Below are 22,502 nucleotides of genomic sequence, written 5' to 3' on the forward strand. Positions count from 1 at the left end.
GCAGTTAAAAGGGCCCCAAAGTTTGGACTACCTAAAGACAACCGCCATCGGCCAGAGACTCCTCTCTGTCAGATGATGAAACAGTGTATGGACCATGTGGATAAAGAGAAAAGGGAGAATCTCAAATAGATGAAAAATCAAAAGCTGGGGTTTTGAAAAGAGGGTAGGCTTCGAAGAAAACGCTGAACAGACTGATACAGCTGTATTAACTTCGGTAGGAAGAGCCATATATCAACAGGGGAATGGACCAATTCCTAGCTCCCAGTATGAACTTATCTCTTCAGACAGTGGTAAGCAGTTGAAGCCTGTTTTTAATAATCACTGTATTATTCAAGAAGTGTATCTTTTTTTATCTTTGGTCCTTAGCCATGAGAGTTTCTTCCATTTTTCTGTGTGTTATATTATATAAAAAATCTTTTTTTTTTTTCGCTTATCAACAACAAAGTGCAGTATAAACATAGGGTTTCTGATATTGTTTCTTTTCTATGTATAAAATAACAACACCTCCCATACAGTTTCTATTATGCTAGAAAAGGTCTCAGAAAGAGTTAATAATAATTATCCTAAAACGTTACAATGTAATTTTAAGGCTCAGTGAGATACAGTAAAGCCTGGGTATTTCAATGACAGAATAAAAGATCATCAGTTGAGCTATGTGATTTAAAGAAACAACTGTCCTCCGAAACAGAAACAAAACCATTTCATTTGACGGAAGTTTTAACTGTTATTTAAATACATTTTTTTTTGAAACAAAAAGTTCTCTGGCCTAATTTGTGGTGACTGACACAGAGTCCAATATTGATAAAAGTGCCTTCCTGCCCTTCCCCTTGTTCCCCCGAAGAAGTGGTTTAACCATTACATAAATTCTACAAGAGTTTGTGCCAGGGCTCAGGCATTACGCAGCTGATACCTTATGCAACACCTATTCCCTAGGTCGTCCTTAAGCATTAAGTGGTTCAGTGGCCTCTGTCCTCCTGGTAGCCTCAGGTTTTCTCATCTGGGACTCCTGTTGTTTCTCCCACACCATACTGGCAAAGTCAAACAGGAACATAAAACTTGCTAGGAATCCAAACACCTGGGGAGAAGAAAGGGCGAAGGTTGTATGATGAGTTTTGGAATGTAATCTCACATTTCTTACTGGGCTCTGAAAGCGTTTTATACAAGCAACACGATTCATCAATTTTATCTTATACACGTTATTATTATTACAACCCCTGGTAATAAAAGACTTTTTAAGGTCATCAGAAAACTAGAAGTTACAAAAAAAATCTAGAATAATGGCTACTAGTTGAAGTTCCACAAAAGAGAGATGTCCTGCCTTATGTGTGCATGTGGGATGTGGGGTGCCAAACCTGTGACACTAAGGTTAATAGATGAAAAACAAAATCGTAGAAAATGATACAAAACACAGGATTATTGGCAATGGTTAGACTGACTCACAGGTGAGATAAGAGAAATACGTGAGTAGGGAGTGAAAATGGCACAAAGTGATCACTATCAACACAGAAATTCTATTTCGAAGATACTTTTAATTACCTAAATTACCTAAAAAATATTTTCCAGTTACTTGTCACACTGTCATGACACAGCAACATGACACCACGACCTACTTCCTCTTCCTTAAATCACTTCCTCATTGCACTCCTCTAACATACGATCAAGCATTCTGAGAATTCTGTTAAGAAGAAATCTTCTTCACTAGCAAAACCCTTAAAGAAATGGGGGCCAAAGAGCGGCTCTGTAAAAAGAAAACTGATGTATGTGATGGCTAAAGTCCCTTCCACCTCTAGCACCCCATCTCCATGATCTTTTATTATCGCCTTTTTTTTTTTTTTTTTTTTTTTTTTTTTTAGTTTTAAGTTTTCCAGTTAGTTAACATACAGTGTAATGTCAGTTTCAGGTCTATAGTTATTCAACAGTTCCATACATCACCCGGTGCTCATCTCGACAAGTGCTCTCCTTAATCCTCATCACCTATTTACCCCTCTGGTAACCATCAGTTTGTTCTTTTTTTAAAATTATTTTAATGTTTATTTATTTATTTTGGGGGAGAGAGAGAGAGAGAGAGAGAGAGAGCCAGGGAGGGGCAGAGAGAGAGGAAGAGAGAATTCCAAGCAGGCTCCGCCCTGTCAGCACACAGCCCTATGCTCAATCTCATGAACTGTGAGATCATGACCTGAGCTGAAATTAAGTCAGACATTTAACTGACTGAGCCTCGCAGGTGCCCCCAGCAGTTTGTTCTTGATTTTTAATATTTTGTTGTAGTTCCAATCTCTTGACTTTTCACACCCAACCCCTAAAGAATATGCATCCTGCCTCATTTCACTATAAAGCAAACTGAACTCCAAATTCATCAATTTACCCAAATAGCCCCAATATATCCAACCTAAATTTAATTATCAATCCCACATCTCTAAAGCCAAGTCGCTTCTCCCCTCTGGAGTCTTCATTTTGGCTTGATGGCATCTATCCCCTTACTGGGCAAACATATTACACGCTTTAAGGACAGATCAGATGTCACTGTGTCTGTGAAGCCATCCCTGACCCCTTCGAGAGCCCCAGTTCATGCAGGGCCCTCTATGCCGTAGCATCCAGACAAATGATATTCCCGATCTTTTACTCACATACTTTTCAATTTTTTCTTCTTTTTTTAATGGACTCTCTTACTAATTTAAGTCTGTAAATTTTTTTCATAATAAGTTGCAAAAGGTAATTTCCAGCATATTATACTGAGTTTTTTTTAATTTTTATTTTTATTATAAATACTGAGTTTTTAAATTACCAGTCACTCTTAAATATAGCCAATGAAATCTAAATACTGTAATAATCTAACACATCACCTAATTATACAAATAAGCTTTGTTTTAACAACCTGGAATTTTATGCCATGCTTTTTTTCCCCCTCTTCAACTCAACTTTCCTCAATTCTATTTCACTTTCTCTAAGGATTTCATAGCAATGAACTTCTATACCTTAAAACATTTCACTGATCACCCTATCATACTCCTCTGCAATAAAAATATGTATATACACTGAAATTAACCATAAGGGTCATTAAAACTTAGATCTTTCTCTTCATGTACCGATTGGTTCATGTATTTATGATTATGGTTCAGGCATAAGTATTACTTGTTGCTAGAATGAGTCAAGGTTCAGCACTGATTTAATTTCAGTTTTGTTTTGACATGTGTGCTAACAAATTGCTCACATGAACAGGTAGATATACCCATGCAAGTCCCTGAACTCCTTTTAAGTTTTCTATAATTGAGAGTACTTTTAATGATCTATTAGCTGACAACTCAATTAATTATAACTTCAGATTGGTTATGAACAAAGTATTAATTGGAATCCAGCTGACTTGCAAGAGGATTTGTTATTGTCGTTTGTTTGTGTTCACAAATCCATGACATGACCCTTGATTTGTAATTCTGAAATCCAAAAAGCTACAAAAACTCAAACGTTTTCATGATTTACTTGGCTCAAAAGTGACACCAGGCAAAACTACTTATAGTCTTTATCCCCTTTACTGCGAGTATTCATGGTTCAGAAATATTAACATGTTGGATTACAGGGTCTGCCCCAGGCCCTCTGCAGCACTGCCTTTGTAAAATCCAGAATATTCTGAATTAAAAAAAAAAAAAAAAAAAAAATCTGGTCCTCCAAGGATTTCAGATAAAAACATTTCCTTATCGATCTCATCTATCAGGCTGAACCTTTCGATCATTGCTCCTGTGTATTCTCTACACCTAGTGTGGCTATTTTACACCTGCCACGTATGCGTGTTTTTGCTGCACTGCAAAGTAGAAAAGAAGATAAGGAAGTCAGATAACAAAGTCAGTTCTACCCCTTCCATTAGCAGGAACACATTCATATGTGGAGTGATTAGGTTTTTATTAACAAAACTTGGTCAAATTCTAAACACAGGTTCTAGGTTGCTATATCATATTTATTTGCTCTTAGGTCCTCCGTTCAAAATTACACTGAAAAATAAGTTAAAAGATGAACAATGCTCCCCTATTGTATAACCTTTTAGTACTTTCCAAGCTCCATATTTCTAAGGAAACAAAAATAAGCAAGGGTTCAAAATACAAGGTACTCACAGTGGCAGCTGTCTCAGCTGGGGTCCTGTCATGTGTGGAAACGAAAATGATGGATGCCAACAAAAACACACATCCTGTGCCCAAAGTAATATAGAAATCCTACACACGTGCACAAAGAATACAGTAGGGTTAGGTTCACAGAAGCAAATGTGTTTGGCTTTTACTTTTAAAAAACTTTGGTGACACAGCTTTTTCATGCAACCCAAATTTACATGCTTCAGCTTCTAATTTTTCCATAAGCTTGGCATTCATTAATTACCCTGTAAAGAAATGCTATCCATACTTTGGATGGGGCATATTCAGAGCACATCACAAGATAATCTTTCAATAAAAGCAGTTCCCCAAAAGGCCATGCGTGTGTATGTGTGTGTCTTTTTCTCTAGGACATATTAAAATTTCCAAAGCCATTTATTACATGCCATCTTACTTCCAGCAAAAACAAAAACAAAAACAAACAAAAAAAGAAAAACCAGAAACAAAAAAATTTTTCTTCCCTTTCAAAGTATAGATGGTCCCTGACTTACAATGGTTCCGCTTATGATTTTTAACTCTGGTGCCAAAACACTATGCATTCAGTAGGAACTGTACTTCCAGCTGTGGGTGTGGGTCCTCTCTCAGGCTGGCGCTGAGCGGGATGACCCTCCATCGTGCTGCTGGGCTGTGGCAGCGGCTCTCGGTCAGCCCCCGATCACGAGGGTAAACTACCGTACTCTGACAGCCCTTCTGTATCCACACAGCCCTTCCGTTTGTCACTTTCGGGACAGTGTTCAATGACATGAGTCAACACGTTATTATCAAACAGGCTTTGTGGGAGATGACTGTGCCCAACTGCAGGCTAAAGTAAGTGTTGTGAGCACACTAAGCTATGATGTTCAGGGGGCTAAGTGTATTAAATGCACTTTCGACTTAACGGTATTTTCAACTTACGATGAGTTTTATCGGGATGTAACCCCGTCATAAGTTAAGGAAGATCAGGATTCTATGCTAGGATGGCCTGAGAGTACTTCAGTGCTTTGAAAGCACTCTAGAAAAGAGAGAATCAGATGAACCACCCGTCATTAACCAAATAAAATTATGCCAATAGTATGTTTTTAGACACATAAGCTTTCTGGAATAACGTATTGCTTTCAATCGTTCCAAGTAAGTAACCCAAAATGAGCTTGTATGATGAGCTTATCTGCTCTATAGAAGCTTCCATATCTCATCATAATGTAGCTCACGACACGAAGTTCTCCATGGGTTCCCAAGGGCTCTCTGGCATTATCTGGTAAGGCTCCCTCTCAGATGCCAACTGCAAACAGCACTTGACATGCACACTTGATTCAGAGGAGAAACCGGTAAAATGACAGCCATTGCTCAGGGTTTTATGTCTGATACTTTCAGAGTTTCCGGAGATGCATCTCCAGTAAACCTAATATCGATAAAACTACCCAACACAGAATTCCCAGACTGTCCGCTGTGCACGTAACATTTACAACAAATTTTGGAGATTTTCTTTTTGCTTCTAAAAGAGGTGTTTTTCTATAATACTTTTGTTTTTCCTATTCCTTTGAATGTTATTTCAAATCGGCGACACACAAATATAAAACTCCATTTACTAATATTTGGATTTCATTCAAGGAGGTATTAAACAGGACAACCATTTTGAGACAGAATAATTTACTGCTCGATAAATATGGGCTCTGGAACCAGACCACCTGAGTTCAAATCCCAGTTACACTACTTCCTGCTATATAACTTTGAATTTGTTACTTAATTACCTGTGTGCCTTAGTTTCTCCATCTGCAAAATGGGAATAAGAACAGTATCTTCTTCATAAGTGATTCTAAAGATTTGAGTTAATCTGTGGAAAATGCTTAGACCACCAGTATCAGGCACACAGTAAGTGTCCCACAACTTTTGGCTACTATTACTCTTGACAGAATGTGAGCCACAATAGCATGGAATAGAAACGATTCTCCCTTCAAAAAGCTTATTGGTCCTCCCTAGACACTACCACCATCGCCACCCCATCACACACTCAAAACAGAAAACCTCTGACATTAAAAAAGTATTTGAGTCCGTTAACAGGTCAGGAGTAAAAGTGATTTTTAAACCTTTCAAACAAACATGGAATCCTTACAGTGTTAGGTGAAAAGTACAACATATATGACTGTAACTCTTTTTTTTTTTTTTTTTTTTTTTTTTCAACGTTTATTTATTTTTGGGACAGAGAGAGACAGAGCATGAACGGGGGAGGGGCAGAGAGAGAGGGAGACACAGAATCGGAAACAGGCTCCAGGCTCTGAGCCATCAGCCCAGAGCCCGACGCGGGGCTCGAACTCACGGACCGCGAGATCGTGACCTGGCTGAAGTCAGACGCTTAACCGACTGCGCCACCCAGGCGCCCCTATGACTGTAACTCTTAATCATCATCTATGAATAGGCACGAAACACCCAAAAGAAATAAAATATTTACAGTTTTTTTGTAAAATATCTACAAAGGCTGTTTTAGGATGAAATGACCGATTTATTCCTTGCCCTACCCCCCAGCATTTTAAGATCAGCACTTACTCTAAAATAACTTAAATGCTCAAGATGTCATAAATGTTTTACATCTTGTTTAGTTATAGACCATTAAACTGGAAAATACTGTAATATTGTTTCTTGTCAAAAACATCAAGGTTCTTAAACACTACAGATGCAGCACTAAAGTTTAAACATTTCTAAAAATATTCGTACGGACAGTGATACTGTTTTGCTGTGGAGAGAGTAAAAGCTGAAAAAAATCACTTCAATCTTAAATGTTTACAATATAAATTCATACACTGGAACTAAAAATCAATCAGCTCAGACACAAGTTAACTTTTCACTTGCCCCCAAATCTTACCACATACCTGTCTGCAGAAAGGAAGGACTTAGAGATTACAAATATGATTACCAAAAGCTCGAAGATATTCTCTGTATCCTCATCTCAATATGCATATTCCATACAATAAATAGGCTCTGTTACTGTCATCATTATACAGAGATCTAGATAACGGGGGGCTGATATCGGCCATGACAGCATCTAAAGTTGGCTAGGGCACTGGTTCCAACAGGATTCAGCGGTGGCCACAGAAGGGAATCCAGAGTGTGGAGGGTTTTTCTGGGTTCCAATCTCGGTTTATTTTTACCCTAGCTGTGTAACTTTGGACAAGTTACATAACCACCCTGAATCTAAGTTTCCTCAATGGAAAAATGGAGCATTACAATATGAGGATTCTAAGTCACAGTATATAAAGTATCTGACACGAGTCTGTGCTGACAGCAGCTGTTCCACGGAAGGTAATGGAACAGTCACATACTGGCCACACCAAGATCCGCACGTATGTGCTCATCAAAGACTTGATGGGTGGGATTCAGACTCTACCTGTTTTGTTTTGTTTTTTTCAAAGTTACTTTTTTAACTATTGTGGTATCAATTTTTTGTTTAATTTTTAACCTTAAAAAATTCTTTTAAAAGAAGGTAACAGATCTTGCAGCACAAGATGATAAAGGGTAGTACAAAAGGGTGTACAGATAAAAATAAGTATCTTAGGTGTATACTAATATATGACCCAATGTTTACTTCTCATTAATTCAAAACAATAACAGAATTTTACTGCTTTGTATTTATCTTGTTACACCGTTTTGTTTTGTTTTTTTTAACGTAATCTCTACCCTCAGTGTAGGGCCTGAACCCACAAACTTGAGATCAAGAGTCACATACTCTACTGACTGAGCCAGCCAGGTGCCCCTATCCCTTATTCTTTTTTTTTTTTTTTTTTTTTTTCAACGTTTCTTTATTTTTGGAACAGAGAGAGACAGAGCATGAACGGGGGAAGGGCAGAGAGAGAGGGAGACACAGAATCGGAAACAGGCTCCAGGCTCTGAGCCATCAGCCCAGAGCCCGACGCGGGGCTCGAACTCACGGACCGCGAGATCGTGACCTGGCTGAAGTCGGACGCTTAACCGACTGCGCCACCCAGGCGCCCCTCCCTTATTCTTAATAGTTAAAAATGTACCCTAAGTTTTATCTTTTCCCTCAGAGATGTGAATTCTTACATATGTCGACCCTGACATGTACAATTCTTCACAAACCACTACTGTTTTACTCCAATACTACTGAAGAAGTAAAATGCTCAATTCTTCCTTCCTTCCTTAAGTGCAGTCAGTGTGTGAATCATCTCATGTGTCATCTCACAAATCCACACTATACTCAAATAAAAACATGCACTAGCAGACCGGGTTTAGAAAGTTATGTATCACTGATTTTGTGAAAATAAAATTTCCAATGTGCACTTTCATTAAAAGGGAAATTTCTGAACAATGAATTCAACAAATGCCTCCTTAATCCACTTATGGATAAGTTTCTTTGTAATAAAAATCAAAACCACAGGTAGGATTATGTGGTGTCACATTTTAAAACATTTTTTTACTACTATTTTTTTTTTTTGAGAGCGTGCACACACACATGGTGGGAGAGGGCCCGGGAGACAGAGCCAGAGAATCCCAAGCAGGCTCCATGCTCAGTATGGAGCCTGACGTGGGGCTCGACCTCGTGACCTTGAGATCACGACCTGAGCTGAAATCAAGGGTCGGATGCTTAACCGACTGAGCCACCCAGGCACCCCTGTGTGGTGTTTCATTTTAAAAGTTCCAGAAATACGTCACAGTAGTTCATCACTCTCTCTAGCATCCAGCGTAATGCCTGGCACAGGACAGGTACACAACGAAAAACTGTAGAGCCCACGAGCGACCCCCTGAAATGTGAGAAATCAAAAGTGACAAAAATCCTAGTTTTTAAAAAATAAGGGGAAACCACCCATAACTGTAAACTCCTGGCCGTGTCCGTCCTCCTTCTCATCCCATTTTCCCCGTCTCCCCCACCATCTGGCAGGGAAAATGGAGTTGCCGAAGGGCACAACTGGAACAATGGATAGCGTCTTCTCCTGCTCCTGAGTGTTGCAAGCATCCCTAGTTTGAACAATAAAACAGCACAGGACTCCAAACAGCTATGTTCTTCATAGAGGGAGGACAGGTCTTCATGCTTACCGATGACTTGACTTTGACAGCATCGACTCTGTCATAAACTGGAGTGCAGTACACAATCAGAATGAGGAGACTCAGGAGAAAGGCACTGCAGCTCACAAATTCAAAAAAGTAAAGTCCTCCACACAAAGTGCATTGTGACACGACTTCCTCGCAGACGAAGGCCAGCAGAGACAGCAACTACAAAAGAAACAGAACATTTCACTTAAGTGTTTTCCGGAGAAGCCTACAGTATTCAGAAAACATATTGGTCCACGCGACTATCTGTGAAGTGGAGACCAGGGCAAACACGATTACTAAATGCAGCTGATCCACACAGAACTTACAGTCCGGTTGCCTTGAAGGGAATCCAAGTACGCAAATAATTAACTACCAAGTGCTAAAGGCCAGAACGGGCAAAACACAGCGTGTTGCTATAAAAGCACACAGGAGAGGCCCTCCACTTGGGGGGGTCAGGAGAGGGTTCCCGAAGGACAGGAGGGTCGGCTTCGGGGCTAAAAGACAGGGAAAGAAGCTCGAGGCAGAGAAGCAGTCCACAGAAAGACCTGGAGGTGCAAGAGCTTGGTACCCCTCCCACCCCAACGCATACATATATCCCCCCGCCCCACTGAACCATGCAGTGAGTTGAGTCCGCATGGTTCAACTATCCAGTGTGAAGGAAGGGGACCACAGCACAAAAATGATTAAACCAGACTAGGGAGGTAAGCAGAGGCTAGATCTAAATGTCCTCTCTTATTATTAAAAATCGGATTTTAAGGATTTTCACGCAAATGGGCAGCACAATCAGGTCTATGCTTTTAGTAGTTGTTGCTGGCTACAACATGGAGAAGGGACTGGGGAAAGGGCAGATCCTGGGATGGACGTCCAGTTGGGAAGGTGATGCAGGAAATCAGGGCAAGACAGTGACCAGGTAGTAGTAATGGAGAACAGTCTGAAATCATTGCAAGACGCAGTAGAAGCCCTTATCAGGACACATTTAAACAGAGAAGGAAAGGGGCACCTGGGTGGCTCAGTTGGTTAAGCATCCATCTCGGGCTCAGGTCATGATCTCACGGTTTGTGGGTTTGAGCCCCGCCGTCAGGCTCCGTGCTGACAGCTCAGAGCCCGGAGCCTGCTTCAGATTCTGTGTCTCCCTCTCTCACTACCCCTCCCCCACTCGTACTCTGTCTTTCTCTCTGTCTCAAAAACAAATAAACATTAAGAATAAATAAATAAATAAATAAATGGGGTGCCCGGGTGGGCTCAGTTGGCTGAGTGCCCGACTTCAGCTCAGGTCATGATCTCACAGCTTGTGGGTTCGAGCCCTGCGTCAGGCTCTGTGCTGACACCTCGGAGCCTGGAGCCTGCTTCGAATTCTGTGTCTCCCTCTCTCTCTGCCCCTCCCCAACTCGCACTCTGTCTCTGTCTTTCAAAAATGGATAAACATTTAAAAAAACTTTAAAAAATAATAAATAAATAAACAAATAAATAGAGTAGGAAATAAGATAACATACTTGAACGCTTTAACTTAAAACGAAAAAGCACATTTATTCACCAATCTTTTGAAATTGGGCTTTTCTTGGAGTTTGAGCCTACTGACTGCAACTCCACATCATGTTTTCTGCACTCATCACTTTCTTCATCTGTAACTACCACTTCCAGACCAATGTTAGTTGAAGTGGAGCAAGGCCTTGGACACCTGAGAAGCAGAGTGCAGAATCCTTCTAGATTTGGATGAGTTTTACTAGCCTTCTACAACAGGCACCTCGCTCTAACTTAATTCCACAGCAAATACTTTAGTAATTTATTTTTCGGACTTGCCTAAGCATACAATTTCGTTTTCACAGGAAACAACTCCTTTCCACACTCAATTTTAGTCTGTGTGATATTTAGTTAAACGTCTGACGATAGAAAGCGTAATTAGCAGTATTGCGAATAACACAAGTCGACTGATGGCAGAGGCGAGAGTGTTCAAGAGGGCCTGAAGTCATATGCTCACTCGAATGTAAATTTAAAAAATTAATTAATTAGTTTAAAAAAAAAAGCACGCAAGAGGGGCCTCAAGTGTGCTCAAGAGTGCCAGACAGGGGCGTGGGTCAGAATGCTGTGCCCTAAACGGACAATGGTTCACTCTGGTGAACTCAGCAACTCAACATTACATGCAAGCACCCCCACTGTCGTATGCACACACGATACTGATACACTGGGGCCTCACTGCAGAAAGAAGAGTCGAGTCTTTTTGGTTTTTCTTCTTTTTTTTAAGAGGCAAGGGTGCTGGGGAGAGAATCCATTCAGTTTTAAATATCCTGGGTATGAGGGGTTTGTGAGAGAGCGAAGGAAGGTACCTAGGAGGCAAAAGGGTACGCAGGTCTACAGCCCAGGGGAGAGGTCGCAGGTAGAGACGAAGACGTGGGCATCAGCCAGTGAGATCCCCCAGAAGGAGGAAAGCTAGCTTAGTGCAGAACTCTGAGCAACCCCACGATTTAAGGGATAGGCAGAGGCGGAGACACCAGCAAAGGACAATCAGGAACAGCATTCCAAGCGGGTAGCAGAACAAGAAAAAAGGATTTCTACCAAGAGAAAGTAATCAAGAATAATGAATGCTACTTAGAGGTCAGGTAAGAACGACACTGAAACACTTACATCATACTGGGCTACAGGCGGCTGCTGGTGACATCAGCAAGCCCGTGGCAGTGTGGTCAGGCAGGGAGGCTAAGATTACAGCACTGCACAGTGAGAAGTGAGAGGAGGACAAAGCGGTGAGATAGAGCCAGCACAGTCACAAGCTGTACTTTGGAAAGACTGGCCAGACAGGGGAGTAGTGGACAAGGTCAAAGGGATGGGAATTTCAAGATGGGAGAGAACTGAGCATGCTTAAAAAGGCAGAAACCAGTAAGATGGGTGGGTCTCAAGATGAGGAAGAAAAGAAGCTCTCTATAGGTAGGATTTGGGGCTCAGGTTTGGGGCTAACTCTCTTCTAGAAACAGAAAGAAGAGAAAGAAGAGAGGTTCACTCGGGCAGGTTTGTGTTAGGCAGGGTTGTGTGGGTTGTGTGGGTTTTGTGAAAGCTAGGGGAGTTTCCTTTGAGCGTTAAGACCATCAAGATGGTGACCTAAACCAAAGCCTATCGGGAAATGTCATTTTGCCCCTCAGGCCAGAAGCAACCAGATATATTAATGGCACCAAGAGTGCTACCAAAAGAAGCAGATACATGTCACTGCATAATATAAAAATGCTAACCTACAACATACTGTCATCAAGAAGAAGTCAATGGCACAGCCACTCTGGAAAACAGCTGACCAGTCTCTTAAAAACTAAACAGGCGACTGCCATATGACCCAGCAACTGCATTCCTACCTTCTCCAGGAGAAATGAAAACTCACGCTTAGGCAAAAAACAATACATGGATGTTCATAACAGTTTTATTCATAATAGTTCTGGAAACCGGAAACCATCCAGATGTCCTTCCACCATGAAGCAAACTGTGGTACACCCATAACATGGAATACTGCTGAGCAATAAAAAGGAACAAACTTCACATACACAACAAGTTAGATGATCTGCAAATTATGCAAAGTGGAAAAAATTCCAAAACTCAAGGGTTACCTACTACATGGTTCCACTTACATAGCCTTCTTCAAATAACAAATTACAAAGCTGGAGAGCTCATTAGTGGTGGCCAGGGGAGAGGGGAAAGGTGTGGCTGTAAAGGGGTGGCATGAGGGAACCCTATGGTGATAGGACGGTTTCTGGAACAGTTGTGGTAGCGACTCTAGGAAGCTACACGTGTGATAAAACTGCAGAGAAATGTACACACACACACACACACACACACACACACACAGAGTACAGAGGCCCTCCCTGTACATTTTGCTTCACAAGTTCCTGTGAATCTATAATTATTTCAAAAGAAAAAGAAAAAGTTAAAAAGGAAAAGGTCAAACCTACATTGGTATGAAGCCTCTAAGGGATTTCTCCCCTCCAACCAAATTCTGAAAAGAATCTATGTAAGGATAAACACAGATCTTACTGCTAGGATTTCCTGCAAGTTAGTGAGTCATAAAATAGTCCAGCATATCCCAAACAACTTCATTCACAGAGAGGTCAGGTAAGGCACTCCCAATCATTGCACCCGGGATACAAAGTGACACAGCAAGATGAATCCCAGAAAGCCACTGTGTAAAGGTACTTCCCCAATCTCCTGAAATTATAATTACAGGATGAGTTTGTACATGACTCCAGTATAATAAAATACTGAATGTCTAATATTCCATTTGCTTTATTCTTGCCTCTATGTTAAATCTTATCCAACTTTTCGCAGTTTCTCTATGAGAAATTTGCAAAATATACCTCAGGTGTACACAAGTCAATTAACTGTGAGAAGATCTCAGCCTAAAACTCTAACTGGGGTCTGAGAAGAGTTGATCGTGAGCCATTCTTATTACAATAAATTAGATTATCAGGAATACTCCCATCTGTGTAGCCTATACGACAGTAAAATCTTTTCTAGAGACATACAGACTGTTTGCCTATTCTTTGCAAGACACTGGCAGGATCTAGCTCAGGTAGCAGCAATCAGTGTCTTCATTACAAGTCCTGTTCCAAACTTATTTTTTTTAATTTTTTTTTTAATGTTTATTTATTTTTGAGACAGAGCGTGAGTTGGGGAGGGGCAGAGAGAGAGAGAGTGAGATACAGAATCTGAAACAGGCTCTAGGCTCTGAGCTGTCAGCACAGAGCCCGATGAGGGGCTCGAACCCATGAACCGTGAGACCGTGACCTGAGCTGAGGTCAGAAGCCCAACCGACTGAGCCACCCAGGTGCCCCAATCCTGTTCCAAACTTATTAACAGGAGTCATTCTCACTGACCTTAAGCCTCAGATGGGTATTAAAAGGCAGATTCTGCACGGACACCCTGAGAGACTAAAGGGGTACAATACCAAGTTTGGGCATTTACTAGTTCCTATTCCCAGTTAAAGGCCAAGAGATCGGCACTACAAACTATATTCAGTATGAAGTTTACTCCTGACCCTCCATCTCTGTCCGATGCCCCTAACCTTCCTATATATAATCTCCGACAGCACTATACGGTACCTTTATGTTATACACCGGAAACTGATACATGTCAATTATATCTCAATTTTAAAAAACTTTTTCAAAAAGTGTATTTATTATTGATGCAACACTGTAGTATGTACAGGAACACAAGGACAGAGCAGCAAGATCAGTGCATAAGAAAACAATACACCTCATAACTGAACATCCATTATCTGTAAATTCGGGAAATCTCAGGAGAATGCTTGGATCCACCTAATAGTGGCTAGAGAAGGGTAAGTGGAAAGAAAAGTGAGACTCAAAGCAGGGCCAAGAGACACATACGATCTAGACAGACAGAGGACATTCCAGGTGGGGGACAGAAAAGAACAGATTCATGAAGGCAAGAATTTGCATGGTAAGCCCCGCAGAAATAATAGGACAACTGACCTAACTGGGTGGGGAGTGATGATAAAAATGTTTAAGGAGCCAGGTGTTAGGTTATGTGATGATCTGGCCAGGGAGTATGGATTCTGGATGAAAGCAACAGGGACTGCCCGCCTGGTTTAGCTGGTTACAAGACAGGAGGCGCAGAGGACTGGGTGGGGCGTGAAAGTGTATCACAGTTCAGGAGTAGGAAGGAAAAGAGAAACTAGCACCTGACAAACAAGTCACAGGAAGTATAAACACTTCTTAGGAAAACTCCTTAATAAGCAAGTAAACAGGGGCAGCTGGGTGGCTCAGTGGGTTAAGCATTTAACTCTTGATTTCAGCTCACATCATGATCTCATGAACCTCATGTCCGGCTCTGTGCTGACAGTGCAGAGCCTGCTTGGGATTCTCCCTCTCTCTCCTTCTCTCTGCCCTTCCTGCCTCTGCTTGCAAACACACACCACTCTCTCTCTCTCTCTCTCTCTCAAAATAAGTGAACAAACTTAAAAAAAAAACATCAACAAAAAACTACAGGGCACCCGGGTGGCTTAGCTGGGTTAAGCGGCCGACTCTCGATTTTGGCTCAGGTCATGATCTCGCAGTTCCTGAGGTCAAGCTCCGCATCCAGTTCTGCGCTGACAGCCTGTTAGGGATTCTTTTTCTCCCCCTCTCTCTGCCCCTCTTCCAACCTCACACACACGTACTCTCTCTCTCTCAAAATAAATAAATAAATAAACATAAAAAAAAAAATATATATATATAACTTAAATATATATACTTATATATTTATACTTAAAATATATGTACTTATAAAATATATATATATATATATATATATATATATATATATATATATATATATAAAACTTAAAAAAAAAGCCAAGTAAACATACTCCAAATCATTAATCAAAGTGAAGGGGGTGGTAGTAAAGTGGTGCTTATTTTATTTTAATCGTATTTTCTAATTTATGTATATTTTTTGGTAAACAAACACTTTGTAAAAAAAAAAAAAATTTAATGTGAAAGTTAAGAGAAGTAATAATTTCAAGAAATGTGTAGTCCCCAGCATTAAATACCAAAGTGGTTAGGAATAAGAAAAGAGGTAAGGTCACTGAACTGGGTAAGGAAAGAATGATGAATGTTAAAAGTAAGTTGAAAGGGGCGCCTGGGCGGCTCAGTCGGTTGAGCGTCCAACTTAGGCTCAAGTCATGATCTCGCGGTTTGTGAGTTCGGGCCCCGCGTCAGGCTCTGTGCTGACAGCTCAGAGCCTGGAGCCTGCTTCGGATTCTGTGTCTCCCTCTCTCTCTGCCTCTCCCCTGCTCATGCTCTGTCTCTCTCTGTCTGAAAAATAAATTTAAAAAATTAAAAAAAAAAAGTAAGTTGAAAGACTCAATTATTATTTTCTGGTAAAGTTTTACTCTCAGTAACATGAAGACCTCACATTAAATATTGCTTAATGAATACTAAGTACCTAACAACAGTATGCCCAGTGCCGCTTCTTCTAATAACATAAAATTTTCCCAAATAGAACTTTGGGCATTGTCAAGCTTTTGGAGCTGGGAGCCTCTTGGAGGGCACAGTCTCCTACCCTTGTGTCTACAGGTGATGGAATGAATCTCGGACAGGCCTGGTCCCACGCTGGCCAGGCACAGCCAAAAACCCAGGTCTCCTGACTCCCACTCTGTGCTTTCTCCCCACCCCCCTCCACCCCCCCCCCCCCCCGGCCACATAAAAACTGCTTATTAGGTTCATTTGACAACTATGTATATCTGTGTAGGCTTCCCCTATAAGACTGGATTTTCGAAGTTACAATCAGAGTTCTGTGCATTTCCCCTTTTGCTGTTAAATGTTACATTAAAACCAACGTGCTAGGGTCAACACATTTGGGAAATCTTAGTGACTAAGACATGGCTTACTCACAGTTCTGGTGATTTAAACATTCAAATAATGACTACCCTGTGTCTCTCTCCGTTTCAGTTTCACTACCCTTTCTGAAACTTCAGTCTTCCTTAAAATTAACAGTCGTTATTAAACACTAAGTCTCTACCATTTGTCTTTAACAGTCTACAACTAAAGCATTTCTCATAAAAAGAACTTTAAAAAAATTTTTTTTTGGAGAGAGAGAGAGAAAGAGCATGAGCAGGGGAGGGGAGCAGAGGGAGAGAGAAACAATCTCAAGCAGGTTCCATGCTCATCTCATGACCCTGGGATCACGACCTGAGCCAAAACCAAGAATCAGACGCCCAACGGGCTGAGCCACCCACGCGCCCTAAAGAGAACGTTTTAATGTTTGCCATTCATTATAAGGCTCCAACTACAAAATTATATTAATTCGTGAATTAATGACCTTGCTACTAAAAACCTGTAGTCAGGGGCGCCTGGGTGGCTCAGTCGGTTGAGCGTCCGACTTCGGCTCAGGTCATGATCTCGCGGTCCGTGAGCTCGAGCCCCGCGTCGGGCTCTGTGCTGACAGCTCGGAGCCTGGAGCCTGTTTCGCACAGTGTCTCCCTCTCTCTGGCCCTCCCCTGTTCATGCTCTGTCTCTCTCTGTCTCAAAAATAAAATAAACGTTAAAAAAACAAACAAACAAACAAAAAAAAAAAACCTGTAGTCATATGTAAGGTCCAAGTAAACAAATCTGTCAGCCTGAAGTTCGGCTAAGCCTCCCTTGCCTTAGGCAAATATTGACTCTTACAAAGGTTCAAAGATATAATTTGCTGACATTATGGATCTTCCTCAAGGTAAAAATATAGCATTTCAATTTAGTACAGATCAATTTTCACATTTAATGGTGAAAAGGACACCATTATAAGATAAACTGCTTCTAGGTGATTTGTTTCTTGGGACCTACAGAGTATAACTTCATTTTATAATTTGATAAATTTATTTTTTTTTTATTTTTAAAAAAAAAATTTTTTTTTCAACGTTTATTTATTTTTGGGACAGAGAGAGACAGAGCATGAACGGGGGAGGGGCAGAGAGAGAGGGAGACACAGAATCGGAAACAGGCTCCAGGCTCTGAGCCATCAGCCCAGAGCCCGACGCGGGGCTCGAACTCACGGACCGCGAGATCGTGACCTGGCTGAAGTCGGACGCTTAACCGACTGCGCCACCCAGGCGCCCCTATAATTTGATAAATTTAAATCACTGGTGAATTCTAAAGCAAACCGCTTGCTTGAAGAGTCATTATAATCACAGTACTGTGCAGCCATCAGGACATTCAACTGGTACCATGCACACAGTGCCAGCTTGTTGCAGAGAGAATATTGCAGATTTAGATCACTGCACCAGCTTACTAGCAAGGAATCAGGTGGCCAATGGCAATGCTCCCCTTAAGACAAAAACAAACTCCCTCAAAAATAACAACTCCCCCCCCCCCACACACACACACTAGCATAAGGACCAATCTAAGGATAAAATACACTGATAAATAAACTGCATAAATTTAGGACTCCAATGACTCCTTACACTGCATTCCCAGCTGAGTCTTTATTTCTTCTTTAGCTCTGGAAGGGCAGTTGGTAGGTAAGGGATGCTTATATTCTGGAAAAGCCTTTGACAAAATAAAAGTTTTAAAGGAATGGTAGTAGACACAGCCATGTAATTCCAAAAGTATCAAACTCAAGAGCTAGTCATGCTCTTTCATCTTTGACCTCTCCTTCCGTTTGTAGGCTCCCCTTGTACCCCTTTGGCGTTCAGCACTGTCCCAGCACCCCCCAGAGCCGGAGATTTGTAAAAATCTAACACAGTGAAAAGAACCTTGGAGGAAAGCTAATTCAGTCTCCTTTAACTCTAGGAATGTCCTAAGTAGGCAGAGTCTGATTTTTAAGTTTTAGAGTAAGATTCCTTTCTCTTTTGGGGTTTTCAGAATCTGGTAAGATTTGGGGGTCTGGAATAACATACACAAACACAGAAATGCACCACATTTTGGATAAAATGTCACATGACTTCTTCCAGTTCCCTTGTTAAAGTACCTCCTCTCCCAATTATGGGGTTCTCCATTACAGTAGTTTCCTTATTGGAGCTCTGCAAAGCTACTTAATTAAAAAAAAAAAAAAAAGTTATCTAGTGGCGCCTGGGTGGCTCAGTCAGTTAAGTGCCTGACTCTTGATTTCAGCTCAGGTCATGATCTTGTGGTTCATGAGATTGAGCCCTGAGTCGGGCTCTGCATTGACAGTGCAGGGCCTACTTGGGATTCTCTCGCTCTCTTTCCCCGGCTTCCATGCTCTCTCTCAAAATAAATAAACTTAAAAAAAATAATAAAATAAATAAAAAGTTATCTAAAGTAAAACAACCTAAAGGCAGAATGTGGCTTTTAAGAATGTACTTCTACTTTAGCAAAGAAAACTTTGCCTGTTGCCCAAGCTGGATGACAGTTTTATTTCATATATAACTTCCTTGGCACTTTCTGCCTAACTTCTACAATATACTGTTGTGAAAAGATAAAGGACATTATTGAAACAAAGCAGGAACTAAAAGACAACAATCAAAATGGAAAGCAATAATGAAATATTTTTTAAAATCTGTTTTAAAGAAAGCATTCTTGGGGCACCTGGGTGGCTCAGTCGGTTGAGCGTCTGACTTAAGCTCAGGTCATGATCTCGTGGTTCATGAGTTCGAGCCCTGCATCAGGGTCGCTGCTGTCAGCACAGAGCCCACTTCAGATCCTCTGTCCCCCTCTCTCTCTGCCCCTCCCAGCTCACACACGCACTCTCAAAAACAAATAAACATTTTTTAAAAAAGAGAAAGTATTCTTATAACATTACAAGTTCCCCATAAAGAAATAAATGCAGGGGCGCCTGGGTGGCGCAGTCGGTTAAGCGTCTGACTTCAGCCAGGTCACGATCTCGCGGTCCGTGAGTTCGAGCCCCGCGTCGGGCTCTGGGCTGATGGCTCAGAGCCTGGAGCCTGCTTCCAATTCTGTGTCTCCCTCTCTCTCTGCCCCTCCCCCGTTCATGCTCTGTCTCTCTCTGTCCCAAAAATAAATAAACGTTGAAACCTTTAAAAAAAAAAAAAAAAAAAAAAAAGAAATAAATGCATACCTCATTTTACTGCACTTTGCTTTACTGCACTTTTCAAATTGAAGGTTTGTGACAACAAGGAGCCAAGCAAGTCTATTGGTACCATTTCTCCAATAGCATTTGCTCACTTCAGGTCTCTGTGTCACACTGTGGTAATTCTTGCAATATTTCAAACATTTTCATTATTATTATATTTGCTATGATGATCAGTGAACTCACTGAAAGCTCAGATAATGGTTAGAATTTTTTGGCGATAAAATATTTTACATTAACGTATACATATTTTGTAGACAACGCTATTGAACACTTCATTGACTACAGTATAGTGTAAGCATAACTTTTTTTTTTTTTTTTTTAATTTTTTTTTTTCAACGTTTATTTATTTTTGGGACAGAGAGAGACAGAGCATGAATGGGGGAGGGGCAGAGAGAGAGGGAGACACAGAATCGGAAACAGGCTCCAGGCTCTGAGCCATCAGCCCAGAGCCTGACGCGGGGCTCGAACTCCCGGACCGCGAGATCGTGACCTGGCTGAAGTCGGACGTTTAACCGACTGCGCCACCCAGGCGCCCCTCGATATTCCCTTTATTGCGGCAGTGTGGAACCCAACCCACCGTACCTGAGATATGCCTGTAAATGGATTTCAAAAAGAGACATTAGTTTTTATTCTTTCCCTCTTCTCCTTATGGTATGATGGAGAACAAGCAGGAATAGTCTACCAACTTTTGCAAGGCAAATTCATCTGCTCCTCTTCTCCACAACCCAGTAAAAAGTCTATCACCAAAATTTCTGGTTGTATTCTTTTCCGGGGGTATGGAATACAGTTTATTAAAGTATAAATAAGGTAATGAGAAATTTTACTGTAGCTTTGCCATTTCTGATTAAACAGGAAAAAAACAGAACTGAAAATAGGAGATTTAAGAGGCAGGACACCAATACTGATGATGTCCTTAGAGCAGCAAGAATATTTCAGATGAATACTAATTCTTTTCTGTTCTACAGAGTTCTACTATTTATGTAGAAACATTTTCAGCTCTACTGCAGAGGAACACAGCTGATATCTAAAAGTCCTGTTCGAACTGACAAAAGAACAGAAAGAGGCACTTCTGGGCAGAAGGAACAGCTGATAACAAAGGAACAATGGCTGGAGGGAACCCCTGATGCCTGGTAAGAACTGAAAGGTTTCCAGTGTGAACCACCCAAAGTGAAGCTGGAAAGAGAGAGAGCCAGACCCTCTTGGGTTCCACAGGCCACACTGTCACCTGCCTCCAAGTGATTTCCAAACTATTCCCAGATGTGATCGTTTGGATAAGTAGTGCCGGTTTTCTGACAGCTATTTTTCTCTTTAATAAAAATAGGCCATCTGAGTTCCAAGAATGTTAAGTTCTGGTTATCGGAATTCTAAGAACTTAAGTTCTTCCTAAGGAAACCAACTGGCTATTTTTACTTGAGATGATTAAACAAAACCAACTTACAAACGTTCTAGGCAGTCTGATTTTTCCTCTTCCGGAAAATGGTCACCTTGGTTAAAACAGAACTTGGGATGTCAGCATGTGTGTAATGTGAATTAAAATTCAAAGGTGTTTTGACATTTTCACTACTAGGTGAAGGCGCGTTTACTGCCTAAAGTAAACGGAAACTCAATAAAATTGAGGGAGAGGTATACCATGCCCTACTTTTGCTACCTGCACACAAATACAAGCTGTCCCTTTCACTTTGTACTTCGTACACACATATCGCTCCTTCAGAGGTAATTCTTTTCCAGCCAATATAACACATCTGGGAGACAATTTACTGAATACACACATCTCAATACCGTGAGTAACGGAAGACTTTGTTCAACAAATTAAACTGCCCCATGGGCTCGTACCAGGAAAACCGCAAGAACCAGAGAAAGATAAACACAAAGCACGTCGTAGTCTAAATACAGGCATTTTGGACGATACTGCAGAGTAACAGCTGGGAGAGGAGACGAAGGTCGTAACAGATGATGGAGTGACAGAAGTCTGAGCGGCTGACTTGGGTTTTCCGACGCATTTCCTGGACCCGCGTAACACGCTCCGGGGCCCTAGGTCGTCCTCGGGGACCCAGCCGGGGAGACCCTGGAGCTGAGAGGCAGCCCGGCGGCAGGAGGTAACGCCCCCCTTTCCAGCAGACAGAGAAGGAACTGGGGGTGTGGAAACCGCCGCTTCCTGAACAACCAGGTCGAGGAGAAGCAGCTCGGCAGCCTCCCAAGCCCGCAGGCCGGCGGCCCCGGGGCCAGACCCCCTCGGCCCCGGCCAGGCTCGCCCACCCCGGCCGCGGACTTACCAGCTGCAAGACTTTGAACAGGCGCCGATGCAACCGAAGCCGGCCTAGAGAGAAGTAGGCGGCCAGGCCGCTCCGGGCGCCCCTGGTAGGGCCCGGGTTCTCCTCAGTGGTGGGGCCGTACACCGCTCCATTCTCCATCGCCCCGGAACGCGGAGGCCGCACAGGTGGCGCCGCGAACTACACCGACTCCAGAAGGACCACCGGCCGGGCCGTCACTTCCTGGGCCTCCGCCCCCGCTTCCGCCCCACCCCGCCCCGCCCCGCCCCCTCCCCCGCTCTAGCCCCGCCCCCGCCGCCCTAGGCCTTATCCATTTATCAAACTTTGTAAAGATCTGGAGACTTTTCTTGCAAAGAGAACAGTTTGTCCTAAGGACCGAGTAAAGGAGGAGAGGAGATAAAGCTGGAGATGTAGGCAGAGGCCGCATAATGTAGAGGCCTTGCGGAGCAAGGAAAGCAATTAGGTTTCATTTTAAGCGCAAAGGATTGTCTGAAAGGACTTTCAGGATTGCTCCCTCCTGCATCTCTCTGAATTCCTTTTAGGCTTACTTGTCAAAATCGCTGAGATTACTTGTCTCTTC

General features: G+C 42.0%; 1 protein-coding gene across 1 annotated transcript; it reads right to left on the reverse strand.

Moving 5' to 3' along the window:
- Positions 1-366: 366 nt before the first annotated feature.
- CMTM6 (CKLF like MARVEL transmembrane domain containing 6) lies at positions 367-22,176 on the reverse strand. Its single transcript, XM_045436428.1, has 4 exons — positions 21,926-22,176; positions 9,156-9,332; positions 4,101-4,199; positions 367-1,075 (listed from the first exon to the last, which is right to left on the reverse strand). Exons 1-4 carry the CDS (start codon positions 22,061-22,063, stop codon positions 941-943), a joined length of 549 nt encoding a protein of 182 aa, XP_045292384.1. The 5' UTR covers positions 22,064-22,176; the 3' UTR covers positions 367-940.
- Positions 22,177-22,502: the final 326 nt, after the last annotated feature.

This window comes from Leopardus geoffroyi, chromosome C2 (assembly GCF_018350155.1).
Source record: "Leopardus geoffroyi isolate Oge1 chromosome C2, O.geoffroyi_Oge1_pat1.0, whole genome shotgun sequence".
Classification (NCBI taxonomy): domain Eukaryota; kingdom Metazoa; phylum Chordata; class Mammalia; order Carnivora; family Felidae; genus Leopardus; species Leopardus geoffroyi.

Excerpts from the sequence above, each read along its gene's own strand:
- CMTM6 (XM_045436428.1), bottom strand. The coding sequence starts at position 22,063 with ATGGAGAATGGAGCGGTGTACGGCCCCACCACTGAGGAGAACCCGGGC. Across the intron at positions 4,200-9,155 it reads CTGTCAAAGTCAAGTCATCG|GATTTCTATATTACTTTGGG; the intron begins GTAAGCATGAAG and ends GCACGTGTGTAG. Across the intron at positions 1,076-4,100 it reads CAGCTGAGACAGCTGCCACT|GTGTTTGGATTCCTAGCAAG; the intron begins GTGAGTACCTTG and ends TCTTCTCCCCAG.